The sequence below is a fragment of the Canis lupus genome, chromosome 21 (genome assembly GCF_011100685.1).
Source record: "Canis lupus familiaris isolate Mischka breed German Shepherd chromosome 21, alternate assembly UU_Cfam_GSD_1.0, whole genome shotgun sequence".
NCBI lineage: Eukaryota > Metazoa > Chordata > Mammalia > Carnivora > Canidae > Canis > Canis lupus.
In genome coordinates, this window is record NC_049242.1 from 37174061 (window position 1) to 37198846 (window position 24786).

The following is a 24786-nucleotide window of genomic DNA, read 5'->3' on the forward strand; positions in this document are numbered from 1 at the left end:
ATTTTTTTCCCTAGTTAATAAACTGCTCTTATTTTTTAAGTCAGTATTTTATATCCTAAAAAAGGAGGGATATGATTATATGAATACACTGTTTCTGGTAAAAGGGAACTCAGTCCATAATTTTTTAAACTAAAGCTTCTGGAAATGAGAAGGAGATAGGAAGAGCTGAGGTTGTTTGTCATTGTTGGTTTCCTTACATTTAATAACAGATATTCCTGCTATTATAAGGAAGAAAAATACGAAAAGAGAAAAATACTGTATTTTTTAATAATTTTTTTGGTAGTGGAGGGATAAAGAGTAGGTGTAAATAGTCCTTCAGACACAAAGATTAATAGTTTAAGGATAATTTTTGAAATAATCAATGTAGAAAAGATACCCATAATCATTATTTTTTCCTACTTGAATATCGTGTAAGATTTAAATTGGATAAGTTTGGCCTCTTTTTATGTTTCATTGCTTTGATCTTTGTCTTTGCAGACCAAGAAACATCATGGTGTATAATTGCACAACAGGCAGCACTAATCCTTTCCACTGGGGTGAAGTTGGTATGATTTTACCTGTGTTTTTGAATGTTAGAATAAATCTTAAAATATTCTCTGAGGTTTTATGTTAGAATATACCCACAAGGCAATATAAAGCCATTGAGTTACCAAGTTATTCTTATTTTGATTACCATTTTAGAATATCTATCCTATACTGCCTTCTGGTCTTTAGCAGTATTTCACAAATTTAAAAATATCCCAAAAAAATTTTAAAAATATCCTTAGTAAATTCCCTTCCTGGCCCACCCTTTTGTGACCATTACTACTTTTTTGCTGCTGTCTGCAGCATCCCTCACAGATAAATGCCCATGGTGAGGAAACAGTGATTTTTCTTTTTCCTCCCTCGTGGGTGCTCTCAGTCCTGATGTTGTCTATCCATAGGCAATATCACTTCCAACTACAACAGTTGTTGTATTACAGGAGCTAGCTAGCTGTTCCAAGAATAAGAAATTAAGGAGTTAGGAAGCAGAGTATTTTTTGCCAGAGTATTTTCTATTATACTTATTAATCTCTTGAAATTCACAAATCACAGGAATAGATATATGCTTTGTTGCTTGTTCTAAATTAGAGTTAATAGAACTTAAAGCCTACTGAAATTGAATAATTTTTAAGTTTATGTATTCAAATTTAAAGTAAAATATATCAATTGCATTATTTAGTAAGAGGTCTTATTTTACTTCTCATTGAACAATTTTTATCCTTGGAGAAGAGTTTTGATTTTAAAGTGGATTTTTATGTCATTTGTCCTGAGGTTTTTTTCTGTGCCATTTTTATTTCAATTTAAAGATTGACCATTATAACATATAAGAAAACTAATCTAGGGTGATTTTAATTTTATGATAATTATTTAAATAGTATTCTAAGAACTTTAGAACACTGAAATGAGTTAGTTTTTATTTTTGTAATCTCTCATTGTGTTGTAAAGTTTAGTAAAAATCAAGTTGAGCATTATTTTTGAATGCATTTCTCAATATACATTTCCATTAAAGTATTAACATAGATAATAGATTTGATTTTGTCGGTATTGTATTACCTAAATAAATTACAGCAGAAGTTAATTTCGGGTTGTTTTAAGCTGTTGATATATGTTAATTTGAGCAACTTAATTATTTATAAGCAAAGGATGATGATTTTCCTTTTCATTTTTAAGTAAGTACAGTAATAAGAATCTGGAAAGAAAAAAAAAAGAATCTGGAAAGAGGAACAGAAAGAAAGAAGCTATCGTGAGAGGTGAAATATAGAAAGTGACACTGTAAACTGACATAGGTAAAACAAAAGGATTTTTAAAAGTGAATTGTAGCAAAAATTCATTCGTCTAATTACCATTCATAAATAGTGGTAGTTCTAAAACCACTTGGGTTCAGCAGTCTAATACCCATATTCTCTTAGCTACTATTGAGAGTAGAAAAGTTTGTTTTTTAATTGAGCGAACTCTGACATCTTTGGTGAAATATTTGGTTTGTAAAAACATGATTTTTTTTCAAAACTTCATTACATGGTTATTATCAAAGCTGTTACACAACTTTTCTTCCTCAGAATACCATGTAATTTCCACTTTCAAGAGGAATCCTCTCGAACAGGCCTTCAGACGGCCCAATGTAAATCTAACCTCCAATCACCTTTTATATCATTACTGGATTGCTGTAAGCCATAAGGCCCCAGCATTCCTGTATGATATCTACCTCAGGATGACTGGAAGAAGCCCAAGGTAATGGTGACTAGCTCTGTCTTATCTGTTCCTCTGACTGTTAAACAACCCATGCTTACGCTAAAATGCATATTCATTAACTCTGTATTTGTTTATGCTTATGATAAGGCTTAATGGCCTTTTGTGAATGAGAAGACTCGAATTTAAGACTTTGTCAGAAAAGCAAAGGTAGTATTGTCACTCACTGTAATTTGTTCTAAAGTTTGGATGATAAAATATTGTCATGTGCTGAATTCTAGGTCTAACGTTAGGTATTTTTTTCTGAATAACAAATAACATTCAAAATGCTCTGACGCTTATTTTTCCTACAGGATATTATCTAAATCATTCCTTCAAGATGAATCCTTTAAACCAAGTGTTCAGGCGCCCCAATATTAAGTTGTATTCCAACAACTTATTGCTTCATTATTGGAAGGGTGTCAGACACACAGTACCTGCATTATTGCTCGATCTTGCACTCAGGTTGACAGGTCAGAAACCGTGGTAAGAAGAATAGCAGTAAATACACCTATATATTGGTAAGGTGGTGGAAGCTTGCTGGAGAGACAAAAAGTCCGCTAGCATGAGCTTTACCTATAGAATTACTAACCTGATTAATCACAATCACAATCAGGATGCTAGGACATTTTTTAGAAATTAAGGATATTTGGGGAGTCTAATTGTGGATCTCATTCTTATTGGGCCATTGATCCTTCAGAATCCCATAGTAGAGGAAATGTCCAGCATCAAGGTTGTCATTGTTATTATAAGCTGAAATTGAGCCCGTCTCTCTCCCTTAAAAACTTAGAGGTGAGTCTATAGGGGATTAAGGGCAAAATGTTTTGCCCTGTGAGTGGATTGTGCAGTTTTATATGAAAAAACATAGATTGCTTCTAAAAAATTAATGGCTTGAAATATCTCAGCTGCCCATTCAGCTTATAATATGGTAATTACAGTTTTTGACTAATTTTCCAGGTTGAGAATGTCATAGTTTAAAACAAGAGTTAACAAATGGGAAGCTTTCTATTTTCTCATGGTTTTTATATAGCCTTTCTTTCTTCTTTTCTTATTGAAACCCCACAAACTTAAAGTCTTCCTCCTGTCTTTATCAGAATTATAGTGAAATGTACCATAAATATATTTATTTTTTTAACTACATTGGCGTTACAGTGGAACCTTTGATTGGAGAGTTCAGGATTTGAGTATTAATGTTAAAGAAGATGCTGATTCCAGAACTTCCATCAACTGTTCAAAAAATAAAAGTGAGGTATCTGCCAGTTATAGTGTATCAGGATCTGAGTTTCCTGTAGGGATTTTCTGTGGATTCATTTGTCCATTATGTTCCTAACCCAATGTGTTAAATATTGAAATATGTGAGAGGCGTTGACTTGAACAACTTAAGGATAGGTTAAAAAAATACTTAATGGAAAAGAGATCCAAAATATATCAAAATTATTTTCAAGTATTTTTAGAGTGATGTGCAAAATGCAGTATTTGTGATTGAGAGCATTCTTTCATGGCTAAAAAGCAAATGTTAATTCATGAGTGATGGCATTGTGTTGCTTTCCTGGTATTAATAAGGCTTTTGCATATTAGAGCAGAAAAGTCAAAACTAGATCAAAAAAGTAAAACAGGGTAAACATCACAAAGCTTTTTATAAAAAAGGGGGCTTAATAAACTAAAGCAATGAATGAATAGCCAAAATTCATGAAATTTGTAGTAAATGTTGCTACATAACAAATCATCTCAAACTTAGATGGCTCTTAGAAAAGCAGAAGTTATTTTATTATTTCTTTTTTTTTTTTAAAGATTTTATTTATTTATTCATAGAGACACAGCTAGAGAGAGAGGCAGAGACAGAGGCAGAGGGAGAAGCAGGCACCATGCAGGGAGCCCGACGCGGGACTCGATCCCAGGCCTCCAGGATCATGCCCTGGGCTGCAGGCGGCGCTAAACCGCTGTACCACCAGGGCTTCCCTATTTTATTATTTCTTATGGTTTATTGTTTCTCTCAGGATCAGGAATTCAGGAGGGAATCAGCTGGGCAGTTTTGGCTTAGGGGTCTTTGACGTGATTATCAGCTGGAGTTGAAAGGGGGGCATGCGGTAGAAACACCTTGTGTCACTGTCTTCAGAAAGTGTCAAGATCTCTTCCTTTATCTTTTTTCAAGGACTAGTGGTAGCCTTAGGGGAAATGGACTGCTTACACAGTGTCTAAGGGGAACTCTTTCAGCAGGCTAGTGGAAGCTATGTGCATTTTCTGACCACCCACAGAAATCATGCAGGCCCTATTACCACCTCATTCGTTTAGTCACACTCCAGTCATAAGTCCTCCAAGATTCAAGGAAAGGGCTGTAGAGAATGTTCAAGACCGTGTAAAATTTGAGCAAGTTAGTTGAAAGGTATTGTTGAAGACATTTGGAAAGTGCAACTGGCTATGGTTAGCCTTCTGGCCGCAACAGTACATATTCCTCCATTGTGGGAAATACGCTTACTTCCCACTACTAAGACCTTTCTGGCATCAGCTTGAAGCCACTGTTGGGTCAACTGAATCTGCCACAATTGCAGATGAGGCTCTTGAAGAGTGGTTTTGCAGGTGTAGTTCCTCAGGTATTGGTCTGAAAACCTGTGAATGAAAGTGACAAGTTACCTGCTGCTTGCACACACAACATGTAAGGATGAGACAGGCATAGGAAAATGACTGGACAGTTTTGTGCAGTCACTGGTCTTTAACAGTTTTGAATTCCAACCAGGTATGTTTGATGGTTTCTTAATTAGGGTTCAGTCCTACTCTTTGGATGTATTTTGAAGCTCTTGGTTCTGCCCTCTGAGTCATCTTTTTCATAGGAGAAAAAAATGGCCTGTGTTTGCAATTGAATGGCCTTCTTATCCCACAACCTGCCCATAAAATGAGAATGCTTAGGGCTGGGATTAGCAAACTTTTATCTGTAAAGGGCCATGTGGTTTCTTTGTGGTTACTCAACTCTGCTGTTAAATGTACCTTCTACCTTGCAACTACTCAACTGTGCAGCCATAAGCTATATGTAAGTGAATAAGCATGACTACATTCCAATAAAACTTTATTTACAGGTGCTTTGGCCCCTAGGCTCTGGTTTGCTGACCCTTGATCTAGAGACCTCTTTTCATTTTGTACTGTCTCTGTCTCTTTACATGTAAACTGATGTGATTCCTTTTAAAACTGTGCAGGTTTTCCGCATATTTCGTTTAAAACAATCGACTCCATTAGACCAAAGCTATACCCACAAATCTCTTTGAGGCATGCCTTTTTCTATCTTGGCTTCTTTATGGGGTTGCTATGGAACAACACCCTTAGATCTTCGATCACTGCCTCTTAAATCCTTAGACTCTTAGGTTCTGCCTTTTCGACAGTAGTTTCTATGAGACATGTCTTTAAGATTGGAGTGAGCCTTTTGTTTTTCTGAAAGATTCTATGAGGTATTATTTTAGATCTTTCTGAGGTCTTAACAAAGAATCTTACATCTGTATTCTGGACTTGATCTGTGCTCAGAGGCTGTCTCTTAAAGAATCCCTGGCTGACATTTTACATTCCTTCCAAATTCTACTCAGATGGTTCATTTTTTAAAAGATCATCTTTATCCTCTTTGAGGAAATCTTGGCTAGATCATCAAATTTATTAGGTACAGTTTTTATTTCTCATTTTACCAGAAGTAACAATTTAGTTCTAACTTCCAACAATATTTTTCCCAGTTTCCTTCAAGCACTCACCATCATCTTCCTTAAAGCTCTTTAAAGTTTCCACTAACATTCTTTTCTTGGTCCTTCCAGGTTTCACCAGTGGTGTCCTCAGGGGCCTTCCAGATTCTGTATACCTAATCCTAAAGCCAATACTACATGTTTTGGTTGTTTATTATAGCAGCCCCTCATTCCAAGTACTGATAAATATGTCCCTTGACCTGTGCTACATGACAGATCACCTCAAACTTAGGATCTTTTTTTTTTTCTAGTTGTATAATTGACATCAATCTTAGTATCTTACAACAGTCATTTTAATTATCTCTCATGATTTCTGTGGGTCAGAAATTCTAGAAGGCTTTACCTGAGTGATTCTAGCTCAGGGTCTTTCAAATGGACGCAGTCAGATAGGGAGTGGAGCAGATACACCGTGGGAGTAGGAAAGAGAAGGAAGGATACGGAGCAGCAGGAGTGGCTGGGCATCTTTCTCATGTCATGTAGTCTCAGAGCCTTTCTACACCATCTCTCCACATGCACTGATTTGGCCTTCCTTCAACAAAGCAGCCTTAGGGGGAGTTGGACAGCAAATATGGCGACTGAAGTCTTCAAGCGTGAGTATTCCAGTGAGCAAGGCAGAACGGTGTATCGCTTTTTCTTACCCACCCTTGCAGGTTACCCAGTGTCATTTCTACCTCATTTTATTGGTTGTAAGTTACCTTCACCTCTTGATGGGAAGACAGGGTGTTACTGTAGGTGAGCATGTGAGAAGGGAGATGACATTGTAATCACCTTTGGAATTTAAAGTCTGCTTCAAATAGGAAACAGCAAGTAGAGTATCTTCTTAACTGAGGTTTGTCCTGTGCAAGACTAAGTATCAAAGCAGGAATGATCCCTGATCACTGAGAGCTTATAGTCTAAAAGCAATAAGAGCCAGTGAAGTGTTTTTATTTAGGTAGTTTTGTAAATGTTAAATACAAAATCTTATCATTTATATTATTTAATTTGTTCAGATATTTACTGAACAAGGCACTGGGCTTTATATCTTATATTGGGGCCCTAATATAATGCCTCCTCCTGCACTAAAGTTATGTTAATCATGTCATTCATGGTGTCCACTTTATTTATTTACATTATTCTGTGTGTCAGCTAGATAAAATCTAACTTACTGTGTATCTTGACATAATGATAAAAAGTACCACTCAAACATGCATCATAAGGAATCCTGGTTGACAGTCACTGGGGACTAGGATGCATGGTATTATCACAAGTGGAGGCAGTATAAATTATTCACTCTGGCTCTTGAAATGCAGTAGATACTTTAGCACTCTTAAAAGTGACATTAGAAAAATGGTTCCATTGTCCAATTTTTTTGTTATTTCATCTAACTCTCTCTAGCTTAACCTCTGTGAAGCTGATATTTTTTTTATCTTTCTGGTTGTTAATGGAGGGCAGTTTTGGCATACATCAAGAAACATTTGAAAATATTTGGGCACATTTTTAGTTACTACAGCTGAGAGATGTTATGCTACTGGCATCTAATGGGTAGAGGCCAGGAATGCTGAACATCTGACAATGCACAGGACAGCCCCCCCTCCCCCCCCCCACCCCGCAAAGAATTATTTGGACCAAAATGTCTGTAGGGCTGAGGTTGACAAATCCTGGACTAGATGACCATTAAGATCTTGCCCTACTCTAAAGGATTCTGATGATTTTTTTGCAGGTTGCCATTATAAAAAATAAATACATACTCAGAACATACATGACAATGTAGTCTCAGGCATCTATCTGCTCATAGGGCATTTGAACCAAAGAGTGACTATGTCAAGTTTAAATTTTCTTTTTGTCCTCATATTATTCAATCCAGTACTTTACACTTGATATTCTGTGAACTTCATATGTATGTGGTCTTTCAAATTTCCTTCTCCCTTTCCAATTTTTTTATCCTATTTTTGAATGGCTGAATCAGTGATTGGTTGCCTGGTAATTCTGTCTCTTGAGTGAATCTGAAGATGAGACTAGGGGAGAACTATCAGTGACAAAAAAAATTAGGAAGAAGAACTTGTTAATATGTCTGTTGGAAAATGATGTTAAGCAAATATGTGTATGTGTGTAATTCAAGTGTACTGTACTGGTTGTGATAGTAGATACTGATTTAATTACAGATCTGTTACATCTTTCTGGTTTTCTTTTCTTTCTTTTTCTTTCTTTTTTTTTTTTTTTTTTTAGAGAGAAAAAAAGGTCTAATCTCTTTTCTACAAGGAGCATGTCTTGTTTCCCTCCCGCCCCCCGTGTGCTTTCTATCTGTCTGAACTATTCTTGTCCAAATACAGCCTTCGATGCTCAGTAATTCTTTTCGTGTTTGATGGAAGTTTTATTTTGGAATTACTTTCTTGCATGAACCACAGTTTTTCTTTGCATAGTCCATGCTGCCTCCTTTTCTCTTAGAATTCTGGATTCAGGGTTTCTTTCTAAACATATTGAATGTGTCCTCAGAATTGCTTAGCTAATGTTACTGTTTTGACTTTTCCCCCACTTCTAATGTCCTAATTTTCTCTCATTTTTCCCATTTCTAAAACCCCTGATTTTAGGACTTTCTAAACTATATAAATGCTAATCCTTATTGTGGGAATAAATAATAGAATTCTTTTAAAATATTTTTCCACGAATTATTTTTCTGTTTATCAGAGGCCAGGAATTTTTGGTGTGTGTTTTATTTCAGAAAGTTCTTTCTTCCCTTTTCCTACTTATCATAGGTAATTATTATTGGTAGATGTTACTACTATGGTTAGTGTTATGATATCAATGACTTACAGTGAGCCATGAAATATAAAATGACAGATTTAAAGATTAAGGCCTCTCATCCTTTGAAAAAGTAACAAACAAAAAATATTGAACTTCTTATTTCTATAAGGATGGATAATAGGGGATTTGGGGAATTAATTGAATATCTTGAATATCTATTTCAGAAAGTTTTCAGCATGAGTCATTGATTTCACAGCACATTCAGACAATCAAGAGTGGTACCTGTCTGGGTTAAAGAAAAAGTTACTTTAAAAATCTATGTAGAGAGTTGATTAAATGGCAAACGAATATTTCTGTATACTTTGTCTCCGTGATGCTGAAGAGTTGAGATTATAATGTAATACCGTATGTTATGAATTCACAGGAAATCTTAGTAATTGTAGCTGAACTAAAATGTGATTGAAGGAACAGAAAGCAAGGGAATACTAATTGAATTCATTTATTTGCTTAGGATTACAGTAGAAAATCTGACCTTAAATTATTGTATTTCCTTTGAAAATTAATTTCATATATCAACAGAACTCTGTTTAGGCAGCATTAACTTCATTTGCTGCTGCTTAAATTTTTTTTTATTTTGGATTTATAAAATGTTCTTCCAAGATGCAGAAATATTCTTATTCTCTGGTGATATGGTATACTTACTGAATTATGTATTAAAATTTTACTGTTACGATCTCCATATAGAAACTGGTACCCTGAGTGGTAATGAGATTTTTCACAATCTATGCAAATTTTGAATCTGTCCATTTTTCTTACAATACAGGATGATGAAAACAATAACTCGCCTTCACAAAGCTATGGTGTTTCTTGAATATTTCACAAGTAATTCTTGGGTTTGGAATACTGACAATGTCAATATGTTGATGAATCAACTAAACCCTGAAGATAAAAAGGCAAGTATTTTCTGTTTTATATTAGGAAATATGTAGCACACTCATTGGAGAACCATTAGCAACCTGAGAAATAATTGGATATTTTCCACAATCAGTATGCAACAAGAAAGACATTTGACCTGTTTATAGTGTCTCATTAAAGTTTCAGTCGTAATTGTTGGTAAAATAAAATTGCTTTATCTTAGAATTTATGATGTATTTGAGAGTGGTAGAGGTGCTTTTAAAGTATAATTGAAATGTTGATTCTTTTTTCCCTTTAGTCAAATTCAAAAAAACTTGGACTTCTTTATTCATTTTTCCTCCACTTTGTTTTCTTTGAATTTTGAGAAGAAAAACCTCTCCGAAATTGTTTTACTCATATGTTCATGTCTTATCATTCCATATTTTTCCCTGTTAGTTTGAAGCGTAAGCTCTGTACATGTATTCTTTTTGAGATTACCTGAAGTATTTCAACATGCATACCTAACAAAGTCTAAATTAAGCAATTTCTATAGCTTCTTCTTTAATGATATTTAGGACCTTAAAGTGTTTGAGCTGTAATTACCACCCCACTAATATACATGTTTATACATTACTTTAGTTCTCTATTTAAATCTTATAAGTAGATATGAGTTTGTTTAGTTTTATTTAGATGTAAACAATACTTACCAGTGTCTTTGCTATTAGATCTTATTGTTAGGGTCATTTTCTTTCAGCTTGAAATCTCCCCAGAATATGAGGAGTAGGGGGTCTGTTAGTGAACTCTCAGTGTTTGATTGTCTGACATGTCTTTATTTTAATCTTGTTTCTGTAACAGGATTTTGGCACATTAAAGATAACTTTTTTTTATATTCCTTTAATATTTGGCTTTGTTATTGCTGTTGGAAAAATCCATCTTATTTGCTGTTGCATTGTGGGTGACCTCTTATTGTTGTCTCTTTTTGAGAGTTTTTCTTTGCTATTCTGCAGTTTCACTATAAATATGTCTGGGTATAATTTTTTAAAAATATATTCTGTTTCACGGTGGGCTTCCTGGATCTGAAGTTTGATGTCTGTTAGCAGTTCAGGAAATACTTAACCATTGTTTCTTCACATACGGCCTCTTCACCATTCTCTTGTCTTCTTGTGAAATTTTAATGTATTTTAGATCATTCTCTCTTCCAGGTCTTTTTTTTTTTCCCCCAAAGACTTTATTCATGAAAGAGAGAGGGGCAGACACATAGGCAGAGGGAGAAGCAGGCTCCCTGTGGGTAGCCCGATGAGGGACTTGATCCCAGGACCCCAGGATCATGACCCGAGCCGAAGGCAGACCCTTAACCACTACCCTTCTCCTCCATATCTTTTAACTTTTATTTCATATTTTGTATCTCTCTTTCTGGCCTAAGAACTAATAATTAATCAAAGTTCTACGGCAGTCTTTCAGCTATGTCTAAACTTCGTTTAAATTTTGGGTTTCAGATATTTTCATTTTTAGAAGTTAGGTGTATTTTTCAAATCTTATAGACATTTCTTAAATCTTTAGAATATTTTTTCTTGATACATAGTAGGCATAATTGTTTTAAATTCTGTTTTTGATAATCCAGATTTCTAAAGGCTGTGCAACATAGCCTCTGACCATCTGTCCTTTTAAGCTAGGTCTCACTCATGGCACCTTGTTTCTTATTTCTTACTGTTTGACTGTAAATTCAAATTCCTTAAAGATTTCTGTGGGAATTTTTTTGAAGCCTGTGTTGAAATTGCAGTTTTCCAATATGGATTTGCCCTTGCTTCTTCTGCTAGTAGCCTGGTGACTGTTAGCATTAACTAGCCAGGTGACATTAACAGGCCAGGACCACTTTGAAATATCTGATGAAGTTTTTAGCTTACAGTTTCTCAAAAGAGGTTTTTTTTTTTTTTTTTTTCATCTTCCCAGTCTCATCTTCCTTTCTCCACTTCTTTCCTTAAAAATATTAATGTTTTGTTTAATATGTCCAAAATAATATGATAAAATTTAAACAAAAATTTAAAAATTACTTAAAATTTAAAGAACCGTTTAAAGGATATACTTTCAATTTTTTTTATACTGACCCTTTGAAACCCAGTGTACATTTTATACTCCCCAGCACATCTCAGTTCAGACTGGTCCCTTTCAACTTCCCAGTGATTCATGTGGCTTATGGCTACCCTATTAAATAGTGGAGGTTTAGTTCATTCTACTGGTTCTACATGACAAAGGCATCAAGTATACAATTTTTCTGCCCACTTATGTGTGTGGTGGGTTTACTTTTTTCCCACTCTTGCTCTGAGGATACAGCTTTTGGCATTTTTACCTTTTTGCAGAAGTATTCTGTAAGACTCCTTAATTTATGGGGCCATAGGTTTTATAGCCAGTCTTCCTCCTTGCCTGCAGCCTTCAAAGCAGAAGGTCTAAGGGACAAGCGTCCTGCAGGTAATCTCAGGTTAAAAGATTTGTGGCTTCTGCTGATTCCTTACTTTCTTCCTTCCCATCTTCCCTCCACCCATCCCAGTGCACAACACATGCTGCCCAGTGGATTATTAGTGATCACCCTCACTTTCTAAGAAATAGAACTTTCTCCTATTCACTATTTCACTTTCTATGGTGAAGAAATAGAACATAATCATCCCCAGAAGATCCCTTCATGCCCCATCCCAATCACTACGTACCAAAGTAACAACTATCTTGAATTCTAACACTTACTGGTAACTAGAGCCATTTATGACTTTATATAAATGGTATCATACAGTGTTTTTTTTCTTTTTCTGTTGATAGATATTTGAGTTATTTCCAGTTTTCGGCTATTGGGAATAATTTGTATACATTTGTATAGGATCTATATCTACAATAGAATGGTAGCTGAGTCAAACGGTATTTGACTCAAAGGGTATTTGTATGTTCAGTGTAGTTGATAATGCTAAACAGTTTTCCAAAGTAGTTGCACCAATTTATGGCAGTGTATTAGAGTTCCTCTTAATCTACATCCTCCCAAGAGTTGGCCTTTTCATTTTAATTTTTGATTTTAGCCACTTTGGTGAGCGTATAGTGTTATCTCAATGTAATGTTAATATACATTTCATATTACATAAAAGTTTGTGTAGAAATGGCAAAAATTGTCAATAATCCTACTGAAAATGCACTGAAGATGAACAGTTTACAGAAGAATAAATGCAAGTGATTCTTAACCATTTGAAAAGATACTCATCCTCACTCATCCAAATGGAAGTGCAAATTGAAACTACACTGAGATATTTACTACTTAACAGTTTGCAAAAATACAAACCTTGCCAATATACCCTTCTGGTAAAGCCCTGGCCAGTGGGAGTTCTCATAGATTGTTGGTAAGAAGGTATATCTTTCTCTGACCTTGTATTTTCAACTTTTCTGTATCCTTACCTTTCAGATATTTCTCTTCTAAGCAGCGTATAGTGGGTTTTTTTTTTTTTTTCCAGTCAGACAGTTTTGGACTGTTATTTGGAAGACCTAATCCATAATGTAATTTCTGATGATATTTTATTTAAATATAACTTTTGGTGCTTTCTATTTGTCTTACTTGTTTTAACTTCTTTTTTTTTTTGTTCTCTTTGAGTTATGTTTTACAATTTTATATTTTCCCATCTGTATCAGTTACACAGAAATATATTCTTTTTCAGTTGTATTAGTAGGTTACTCTAGAGATTACAGCATCCTTCCTTACTTTATCAAAGACTAGTATAATACTGATACTTCTGCCTTTTGTTTTGGATAACACAAGGACCAATACATATTTTAATTCTGCATGTGGGGATCCCTGGGTGGCGCAGCGGTTTGGCGCCTGCCTTTGGCCCAGGGCGCGATCCTGGAGACCCGGGATCGAATCCCATGTCGGGCTCCCGGTGCATGGAGCCTGCTTCTCCCTCTGCCTGTGTCTCTGCCTCTCTCTCTCACTGTGTGCCTATCATAAATAAATAATAAAAAAAAAAAAAAACATTAAAAAAAAAAATAATAATTCTGCATGTGTGTTTATATGTCTCACAATCATTATTCTTATTACAATCTGTGCTGTAAGTATTCACATAGATTTACCAGCATCGATTGTCCTCTCATTGCTCTTCATTTCATCTTCCACCTCCAGACTTCAATCTGGAATCATGTTCATTCTACTTCAAGAATACCCTTTAGAGTACTTCATCTAGTGTGAGTCATCTGCTAATGTCTCATTGTTTCAGTTTTTATTCTTCTGGTAACATCTTTATTTGTCAAAGATATTTTCACTGGTATGGAATTGTATGTTAACAGTTTTCTTCAAGCACTGGAAGACATTGGCTTCCATTGCTTCTTTTGAGTTTAATACTTGTCCCTTTGGAGGTAATCTATAACACCTTTTCCTGCTGTCTTTAAAATTTTCATCTTTGATTTTCAACAGTTTTACTTTGATGTGCTCAGATACATATATATATGTGGTGTATGTGTGTTTTGAATCTGTGGCTTATGTGTCATCATTTTGGGGTAATTTCCAGCTGTTGTTTTCTCAGATAGTGCTTCTCTTCTACTCTTTTCCACTTTTCTTGTGGGAATCCAATTATACATATGTAATGACTTCTCATAAAATCTCCTATCTGAAGTCAAGTCTCCATTTTAGTGCAGTGTTACTTTAATGTCTTATTTATGGTAGTTTTTTTTTGGTCTACAACTTGGTATTTTCAAATAAGTGATAGTAGGGCAGCCCGGGTGGCTCAGTGGTTTAGCGCAGCCTTCAGCCCAGGGCCTAATCCTGGGGACCCGGGATCGAGTCCCACGTCAGGCTCCCTGCATGGAGCCTGCTTCTCCCTCTGCCTGTGTTTCTGCCTCTCTCTCTCTGTCTCATGAATAAATAAATAAAATCTTTAAAAAAAAAATTAGGTGATAGTAAACTGAATGATCTGTTTATTACTCTAAAAAAATTATCTGATTGTGTATGGAGAAGCACTGAGCAGTGCATACCCCTCTTTATTTTGTCACGAAGTAACATTTTTGTAGAGCTTTCTTTTCTAGATTTGTCCATCCTTGTCATCAAATGGCCTCCTTAGTTACCTAACCTTCTAAGCCAACTTTCATAACATATTCTTTCTCTTGATGTCATCACTGTTCTATAGGAAAAGTATTCTGTATGTTATGCACGGTGTTTAAAAAGTAATACTGTAGGTAGAAATAAACTGGAAATAAATGTATTAGTACATGTATAAAGTGGTGAGGGGTACATAGATTATTTGGACAATGGAATTTTATCTTTTTTTTAATGGTACAAGTTTCTTTCTCCTTATACTTCTTATACTTCTTTTTAAATGCTGACATGAGTTTTCAGATTATCTTCTGAAATGTTTCTGTGTTTAGTGGAAAGTATAAAATAGAGATAAGAATTTCTTTGTGAATGGCAGTAAGATTTTAAAAGTTAATATCATAAACATTTTGTAATCTTGCCATATGGAACTAGCCTTTAAGAAAGTGTGAATTTTGGGGGCTCCTGGGTGGCTCAATCAGTTAAGCTTCTGACTATTGATTTCACCTCAGGTCATGGTCTCCTGGGTCCTGAGATCAAGATCTGTGTTGGGCTCCGTGTTCAGCAGGGAGTCCACTTGGGTTTTCTTTCTTGCCCCTTCCCCTCCTCTCTTTATCTCTCTCTCTCTCAAATAAATAAATCTTGAAAAAATTTTAGATAGGGTGAATTTTTAACTAGTTGTGAAAAAATTATTCAAGGAGGTAACCAGTAGGTTTTTTGTTTCTTTCTTTCTTTTTATAGACCTTTAATATTGATGTACGGCAGTTACATTGGGCAGAATATATAGAGAACTACTGCATGGGAACTAAGAAATATGTATTGAATGAAGAAATGTCTGGCCTTCCTGCAGCTAGAAAACATCTGAACAAGTAAGTTGCTTACATCGGCTTGATTTCATCTTGTCTTCCTTATGAAACATTACACAATTTTTTTGGTAAGCTGGTATATTGAATGAAAGATATTACTAACATAATATATTGCATTTAGGAAAAGTGCTTACCTTTAGACTGAAACTATGATAGTATTAACTTAGCCTAAGATTGTTGAAATGTTATTTTATCAATTTATATTGTTCCTTAGCACTAATTTCAGGTGGAATTTAGTTTTGAAAATCACTGTTATCTTTTCTTCTATGCTGAAGAAATAAATATATTAGGGGAAAATAAAAGTGTATTTTAAACTAAAGGTAATTTATTTGAAGGAGTTTTTGTTTTGTTGTTGTCCCAGTCAAATGCATCTTTGGAAGAGGAAAAGATAAAATAATACATCATTCGGCATAGAATTTTTTCATTGTTTTTAAAACCAGCGTTATAATCATTCCCTTAGAAAAGTCATATATACTGATTTTTTTTAAAAAGCTCAGAAAATACAGGAAAAATCATTGTTATCCCATAATTCAGAGATGCAATTAATTTCAGTAGTAACCTCTTCGATTTGATGTTTTTATAATAACAATTTTTATAACAATTCTCAAGACCTATGATTCTTCATGTGTCCCTAACTTGTATGAGGCTTTGCAGGGCAGCTAGTTGTGTAGTTGAGGAAAGTGAAGCTTATGGAAGTTGTGTTTGCCTAAGCCATATGTATTCAGTAGCAAAGGAAACTAGAATACTTATCTTTAACTCCTAATTCAAGACTTTTTTGTTTTTTTATATTGTTTGTATGTTATAGTCCTATCTTGGACTGCCTATTGAAGTTCATGGAATTTATGTAACATTGTTACATATCTGAACATTTGTATTCTTTTCTAAAACCATTAAAATTATAAAAAACGTTTTGAAACATGAACATGATAACATTAATATTACTCTTTGAGAAGGGGAGAGTCCTCCTAAATAGACTAGTGCCATGTTTCATTCATGGTGAGGATTTGTCCTCATTTGACCTTTGATCATGTGACAGTATAACTAAAGAAGTTCACTTGTCTGACCACTTGGCAGTACCCACAGATGTTAAAAAAATGTTTATTTTTGTCTAGAAAATGATGTATATCATGAACAAACCTTTTTAGCTTAGATAGGAAGTTCCAGAAGTACAAGGGGCATGACTGTTTACCTACAATATATTTAGACTGGTCACACAGGAAGATGCTCAGTAATCCTTGTTGAATGAATAAATTTGCATCCCAAATATACTGTCATAGAAAAGCTTTGTGTTATTCATTGTTAATAAAGGTAATGTGGCATTTGATGGACTGCATGGTCATGTTTGCTTGACTTTTGCTCACTTTCTAACTTCTTAAGGGTTTCCAGTTCGTTTTCAAATAAATTTCAAATTAATACTGGATTTGAAAACAGCACTGATTATCTGCCATCCAATAATATTTTATTCTAGAAACATTGTCTGATATGTCTCTTGATTTGCTTTCCAGGTTGAGGAACATACGGTATGGTTTTAATACTATCCTTGTGATCCTGATTTGGCGCATTTTTATTGCAAGATCGCAAATGGCAAGAAACATCTGGTACTTTGTGGTTAGTCTGTGTTACAAGTTTCTGTCATACTTTCGAGCATCCAGCACTATGAGATACTGAAGACAAGAATTTAGCATTAGAACATCTATGCATATGGTGGTCTAAATGCACAAAATGTAAAATGTACTTAAGTCATCTCACCTTTTGTCAAGACATTAAACCATCTTACATCTTAGATCAGAGTGTGGAGTAAAGTATGGTACATTTTATGTAACATTTTAATGTTTATGCTTATAAAAATCTATTGAACACACTGTGGTTATGCCAGCTCAAATCTACGATAGCCACCAAAACCAAGATTTAACATTTTGATCCCTGGGGACAAGGGGTAGGGTGAGGGTAGGAGTGGGGAAATAGGAACACTGACCAGTATAACTGTGCAATTCTGGAACATATTAATTAAAATATGCCTTAACATATAGTGAATTTCTAACTCTAATATATAGTGCAGTGGAAAGCATTTATTTGGACAGGAATACTTAGCTAAGTTGGTAGATATTTAATTCTTCAGTGTTTGATATTTTTCATCAGTTGAAGTGGGTTTTAGTTTTGTTAAAACTATAGCCAAACTATTTTCACATCATTCTGTACGTTATTGAGAGGTCTCCAACATGAATGAAAGACATGTTCTCATTTTCCTTTCTCTGATTAGCAGTCTGATGCACATTATTTTGAATAAACAGTTACTTCCATAATCAGAAGGCCATATATTATTCTAATGGTCTTACTGGATCTACATGGGTTTGAGAATCCATATCAACATATGCTCTGTATTTTTTGAAGGAAAATGAGAATGATATCAATAAGGCTGTTAGTATCAAAAACAATAGGCATACACTTTTCTTGTCCACATTATGACCAAATAAAAATCAGTCCTGTGAAATTTTATGTTTTAAAGTTGGAGAATTTCTTGAGACTTTGGCAAAGGGGGTGCAGGTGGGGAGGGATTCACCATATTTGTGCGCTCTCCCCTTTATACATTTTATTAATAGGACTTCTAAAAGACTTATACCGTCTTTCCAGTGAAAATGAAAGTGCTTTATTATGGAAGAATGTATTTGCAGGTAGTCATAACATTAAGAAAATGTTCTCACATGTGTGTAAACACATACTAAACTTTTGACCTTGAGAGCTGAATTCCTTCAAGAAAAATAAAATAGTGCATAAAATAACGTGTATAAAATTAAATAAAGACTTTATTTACATACCACATAAGGTCGCAAACTATTGAATGAGTTTCAAGATATCATTTATTTTTTTCTGCATGTAGTTTTAGCTTTAGAAAGAAATGCATTATAGAAACAAGTAATAGCAAGAAAATTAATGTATATTTTAATGATACATTATTATTCCCTTTAAATCTTAATAGTAGTTAACTGTCCTTACTGCTTAACATACATTTGGTTTAACATTGATCAGCATAACATGTTCTAATTTAGCTGATCAAGTTGTACTATATTTAAATCATCAACAGTTATCTTGAATGTGTCTAATGAGGTCAGTTCACAATACAAAAAGTTACATAAACTTTACATCTTAATTTTCTGTCAATTTAAATGCAATGTGTAAGAAGCTTATTTTGTTATTGTGAAAAAACTAAATGTAAATGAAACCACCTTCTTCCATGCAGGTGCGTAATCTTGAAAAGGAAAAATGCTTCCATGTTGAAGCCAGATTTTCTGTAGTAAAACTTTTAAACGTTATTTTAAAAGAAATATGTATATAAATAAATATATATTCTTTGAAATGATACTAAGTCTCTGGTCTAGGACCATACCTTGTGTAAGGTGTGAGAGACCATGACAGTGTCTGAAAATGGAATAAATGATGATGCCTTTAATTTAAAGTGGCCCACTAATTAACTCTAGATGCTCTATACATTGAGTACTCCATCTCCAAATACATTTCCATAATGTGTTGAAAACATGCTAACATTTGTATGTTTATTCTTCTGCCGAATATACTTAGAATCAGATGAATTGTTTTTGTATTTTACAGAAGAATCAGGTACAACTTTGACAGGCATGTGAAGTACAGAGGGGGGTATGTTTTCTGACTGTGTCATTGTAATCCAATGTAAAGAAATGCTAGCTGGAATGGGTGCTGAGGCCACTGCATTAATGTTGTGTGTGTGTTTAGCATTCTGTTGTCAGAAGAAGCTAATGAATAAATTAGTATGTCATTTTAGAACTTAGTTCTAAAATTAGTATGAAGAGCATATAGGTTATTAATCTCCACCAACTAGACTAAGCTTAACTCAAAGACTTTGGAAATCATTTTTGTTTGTATCATTTGCTAGACATGGTTTTTAGTTCTGTTTGATTATATTTTCTACACAAACTCGGTTTCTAACATGATAGCCTAATAAATTATATTTAATACTTTGTTCAATTCATTTGATAAAGCTATATTGTAAAACATTTGGTTTTTTTCCCCGCTCTTCACTCTTGATTCTGTGCATTTGTCAATTGTGACATGATTTGTGGCTATATTGAAATTTGACTTGGCAACATTAACATGTTTTAAAACTCAACAAAGAAGCACGGCAATACGTTCTTTGACTTAAGAATGGTATAAACATGGTATAAAAATGGTAATAAAGCTTGGAAGCAGGGAGGAAAAAAAATCTAATTTTCTCCCCTTTTTTTGTGTGTGTCTGTAGGAACTGGTTCAGGGTTTTTTGCTTTTTGTTTTAAATGTAAATTGATAATCTTTTATAAGAAGTAAATAGAAGCATTATTGGGTGCCTTTGTTTGTAAACCAAAAAGTAATAAATGAATCCCTATATTTCCAGTATAGTATTTATTGTATTTTTACAGTAATTATCCTGAAAAGTTTACTGAAAATTACCCATAAGGTAATGTGGTTAGAATTACAAGAAGCAGGCCTCATGTATACTACTTACCTTTTTTTAGATGCACTTATTACCTCTTGTATCCTAATGTTATTTAATTGAGTTTCTTACAAGCATTTTAGGGGAAGCATAGAATGAATACCTTTCATTAAAGTATTATTTTTACATATTATCTGGAATGAGATAGTTTTTTCCAAAAATAATACCAGGAGACTGCCAGGGTCCCATTTAGGCTCCAGCTACTCTCCTCCACGTTGAATATCCTTTTAATTTATAGGTACATTTGTAGTAATTTATCTGTTGAGTAAGGATGGGGAATCCCTCATTAGTAATAGAGATTAACTATAAGAAAGAAGGCATTGGGCTGGGTTCAGGTGAGTGTAAATGGCCTTCCACAAATGCTTTCCAGGCTGCCTCCAAGCCCTCACTTGAAACCATTAACACTGATTTGCTCTACTTTGAGAAAAACTCTCTAACCTTTTGCATGAGAAACTAGAGACAGGAAGGTATGCTGCATAGTTTGATATAGGAATGAGTTAATTAAACTTATAGTCTTTGTGATAAAAGAAATACAAACTATTTTCTTATTGAATTAATGTTTTTATCTTAAAGCATTTTCTAGTCATAGAATGAATTTATCTTTTTTTCCTATGGTGGTATGCTCTTCTATTTGTTACTCTTAAGATTCCTAAGCTAATCATCTTTGTCATTTGAGCATAGTTGTGCATAATTGTTAAATAATTCCTTTGATTTTTTTTTATTAAAGAAAAATTTGAGTAACATTAAGTTTGACGTGCTCCTTTTGCAAGTTGATGGCTCTAAAATACATTTATATAGAAAAACATAAGATGATGAGTTTGAATTTAATATCTTTACTGTGGGCCTGAACTCAGAGGAATAAGGCTATAAATGTCTTTCTTATCTTTCTTTCTTTCTTTCTTTTTTTTTTTTTTTTTTGATCACAGACCACAGACACTACCTATGATTTTATACAAGAAGAGAGGCAATGGAGATTTTTCTGAATTCATTAAAATATACAAATATTCATAGTTACTCTCTTTGAAATATTTGCCTTACGATTTTCTGCTAGATGTTTAACTTCTCCATGCTGCAGCTTCATGGGGTTGAATTAGGTGCCCTCCAAAGATGGTTTGGAGGCAGAATTATATTATTTTCTGCTAGTTGTACAGAAAACCTAACACATTCTTGCTCTCCGTCTCTTGTGCATATATCTGTAGAGAACCTCCCTTGAGATTTTGTGGCCAAGGAATAACTAGAAAGTGTTGGACTGAACCATATAAAAATGCTAATATTTGATTGTCTTAGACCTAATAAGATCTAAGACTTTCATATGACTCATTCTAATATTAGAGCTGCTTTTTGGTTTTATTTTAACAAACATCTGAACCTAAACATACAGATAAATGTGGTTATATTTACAATAGTCATCCTGGGAGATTGTATATTTCATCAGTACCTAATTTTTGGACATTTAACACCTAATTTTCTGCTTTGTGTTGTATCTTTCACAGGTTCTTGTCATTTCTCCCAACTTGGTTCTTGGTTTCTTGAAAGGAAAACCAGCCTTGCGCCTTTCATGTTGTAGAAATAATACTAGTGAACATTTGTTGAGCACTTGTTATGTGTCAGGCAGTACCCTAAACATTTTACATATATTAACTCTAAACATTTATGTTTATTAATACTTTGAGGAGGGTACCTCTATCACCCTTGTTTTATAGGTATGGTAACTAAAGCATACGAAAGGAACAATTTACCCACGTTATGCTGGTAGTGTCAGAGCCAAGGTTTGAACTCAGGTGGGTCTAGCTCCAAAGCCCCACTGCTCAGTGCCCACCACAAGACACTGTTTTTCACTGTAGGAACACAAACGTTTCTGGACTCTTCAGAGAAGTTGTCTGACATGCTGTTGTTGTAAATGTCTTTATTGGCTTCCTCAGTTTGAAACCCAGCATTCATCAAAATATTCAGAACTTATCATGGGTTTGGTGCTGTGATTTATATTGCAATTATCTGTTAACCTATTTGTATCACCCACCATACTATAAGCTTCTCAGTGGTACACACCTGGACTATAACACACTACCTACACTTTAGGATTTTGTGACTTAGGTAAGTAAACATAATTTTAATATAACGTATAAAGAAAGAAATGGATGAAATGTTAAAAGCACTGCTTAGTGTTTCAGGAAAGAACTCATATAAACGTGAAATTATGATTGATTGGCTTTTTGTCCCTATTCTCTCATGTTTTCTAAGTTTTCTGCAATGAGCCTGAGTTTTGTTTGTTTTTTTTAAACCAACCAGTTTTTGTTTTAAATTAACTTTACAGATGAGGGCACATGGAATCTGGAAAAATAACAAAAATGTAAAAAAATATATGTCTTTTTCTGCAGTAAGAGTCAAGATCCATTCATTCTGGATTTTTAACTCCAGATCTTGGATGGAATTCTGTCTCAAAATTAAGGAATGACAACTTAGTAGGCAGCCATAGCCCTTGAAACTGTCCAGGTCTTTTTTTCATTTTTAGCGCTTGGTAGGTAGGTTTATTTTCTTGTGCTTCTTAGTTTCCTGCTTGGTCTTTCTCTGATGGCCTTGCCGTCCACGAATATGTCCTCTGAGCAGCCACGTCATCCTATTCCTAAATGTTCATATTATGTATCGGTCAGTTGTGAGTTTACACAGTCAGCTCCCACTGAGGCCATTCAGCTCTTGGTAGACAGAGAAGGTATTTCTGTTCTTAAAGCTGAGTTCTAGCTTTGGGAACCTCTCTTAACTACCATAACTTGGTACAGACAGTTTTAAAGTATTGCTGATTTTAAAATATCTTATTTGAGGAAATCTGAAGTGATCAGGGTTCTGTTGGGTTAAGCTACATGAAAACATGACCTGCCCTCATTAGATTGAAAATACCACTTCACTTTGTTTTCTGCATTTGATTGTGAGCTCTCCCAGAGAGCAGGGCCTATTTTCTATGTTACCTGGCATTGAGAAATCACTCAGTAAACTTTTCAACTTCTTGATAATGTGAAGTCATACTACTGTTCAGCTTCCTGCTCATGTACAAGATTTTGCAAGGTGGCTGCTGAAAGGATGTGAAAATTGTTTCCAGCAATAACTTTGTTTATATAAAGCATAGAGATGCTAACAAAACAGTGCAAATGCCCCAAGTTAGAAACTCCACAACTGACAAATTTTACTGTCTTTTATTCAGTTAGACTTTTTATTCAGTACTGTAAAATCGTGCTTAAATACTATCTTCTAAATTCTTAGCAGGTCATAATCAAAGTAATAACGCTGAGGACTATATTATCTCCAGAGTCTTTCTTTACCAAGATACTTATTCGAAGAAACTGGGCAGCCCGGGTGGCTCAGCAGTTTAGTGCCACCTTCGGCCTAGAGTGTGATCTTGGAGACCTGAGATCGAGTCCTGCATCGGGCTCCCTGCATGGGGCCTGCTTCTCCCTCTGCCTGTGTCTCTGCCTCTCTCTCTCTGTGTGTCTCATAAATAAATAAATGAAAAATCTTTAAAAAAAAAAAAAAAAGAAACCTAGTTGTCTAGATTGAAGGGCAAGTTGATTCCTGGTACATGATGATTCCTGATGGTGTGTGCTTTCGATTAAAAAAACTCTGGGTAAGCTTTACAAACACTTTGATCAGTGGTGCTAAAGCCATTGGGAGGGTGGGCCGAGTGTACCATCAGCACTGCAGAAATGGCTTAATGGAACATTTTGACCTGCCTATATCATCTGCCTTCTTCCCCACTACGCAAGCATTTTATAGTCTTGGGCCAATTTTTGAATTGTTTTACTCTGACATAAGAGGTATGCTCAGTACACTGTAAGAACTGCCCATCCTGCCCTGATGTCTTCAGCCCTGAGCTCCCTCACTGTATAATTTCAATTTTGTCCTAACTCATGATGTTAAGAACACCCTCTTACCTCTCCTGTATTGTCAGATGCGCTTTACCTGCAAGCACACTCCATACTCTGTTAGCTTAACAAACCATCAAATTCTAGGTCATTACAGAGCAAATGAACTATTTCTTGAAATGTCATTACTCAGGTCCTAGATAGGATTTAGCATGATTTTATGCAGAGATCCTCCTTGGCACTAGGGCAGACATATTAGCATCATCTCAAAAAGGCACACACAAAACATCCCCTTGGAGGAAAATAAGAGAAAAGCAGATAACAGAAACATGCAAAATTGTGATTCTTTTGCATCTTTCAGCAGATTCCACTCCCATTTCTCTACAAATACTCTGTTTTGTAAATGAGTACTCCCATGTCAGCATCTCTGACATACTATTCCATGGTAATTGCAGAGCACAAGTACACAGTCACTTCTGAAATGCAGAAAATACTGGTAAAACTTTTTCGTAAAGACAGAGAAGCAAAATATATTTTTCTATATATAGAAAAACATTAATTTTGCTGCGAGACTAGGTATAATGACTGCCACCTCCCAGCAGTATGGCCATGAATGAGTCATTTAGCCTCTCAGCCCCACCTTCCACATCTGTAAAATACCTGCCTGGGAGTGTAACAGTATAATTAATATAAAGTGTATGATACATAAGAAGTGTTCATTAACTACTTCCTCAAAATCACCATAAACGTCAAAGGAATAAAATGAATAATTATAGAGTGAATTCTACTAATGCAACTCAACTTACATCCTGATTCTACACTGATTTTCCCATTTCTAATATTTCTGTCACATTTGTTTTAACATACAGATACTGAATATTTTTTTAATAAAAATATAAGAAATCAGTTCCTTTTCCCCTGCAATATTAATATCACT

At 34.6% G+C, this 24786-nt stretch overlaps 1 protein-coding gene across 7 annotated transcripts in view; it reads left to right on the forward strand.

Annotated features, from left to right (window-relative positions):
* FAR1 (fatty acyl-CoA reductase 1) overlaps positions 1-19900 on the forward strand; it is a 67309-nt gene extending 47409 nt beyond the window's left edge. For 4 of the 7 annotated variants that reach the window (XM_038569086.1, XM_038569083.1, XM_038569088.1 and 1 more), the window contains exons 8-12: positions 478-545; positions 2562-2733; positions 9508-9637; positions 15370-15497; positions 17000-19900. In XM_038569086.1, the coding sequence (XP_038425014.1) occupies positions 478-545; positions 2562-2733; positions 9508-9637; positions 15370-15497; positions 17000-17162 (661 nt within the window). In that variant the 3' untranslated portion in view covers positions 17163-19900. Of the gene's footprint in view, positions 1-477; positions 546-2078; positions 2251-2561; positions 2734-9507; positions 9638-15369; positions 15498-16999 lie in introns of all 7 variants that reach the window. The other 3 variants (XM_038569084.1, XM_038569089.1, XM_038569087.1) reach the window with 2 other exon arrangements.
* The last annotated feature ends 4886 nt before the right edge of the window (positions 19901-24786 follow it).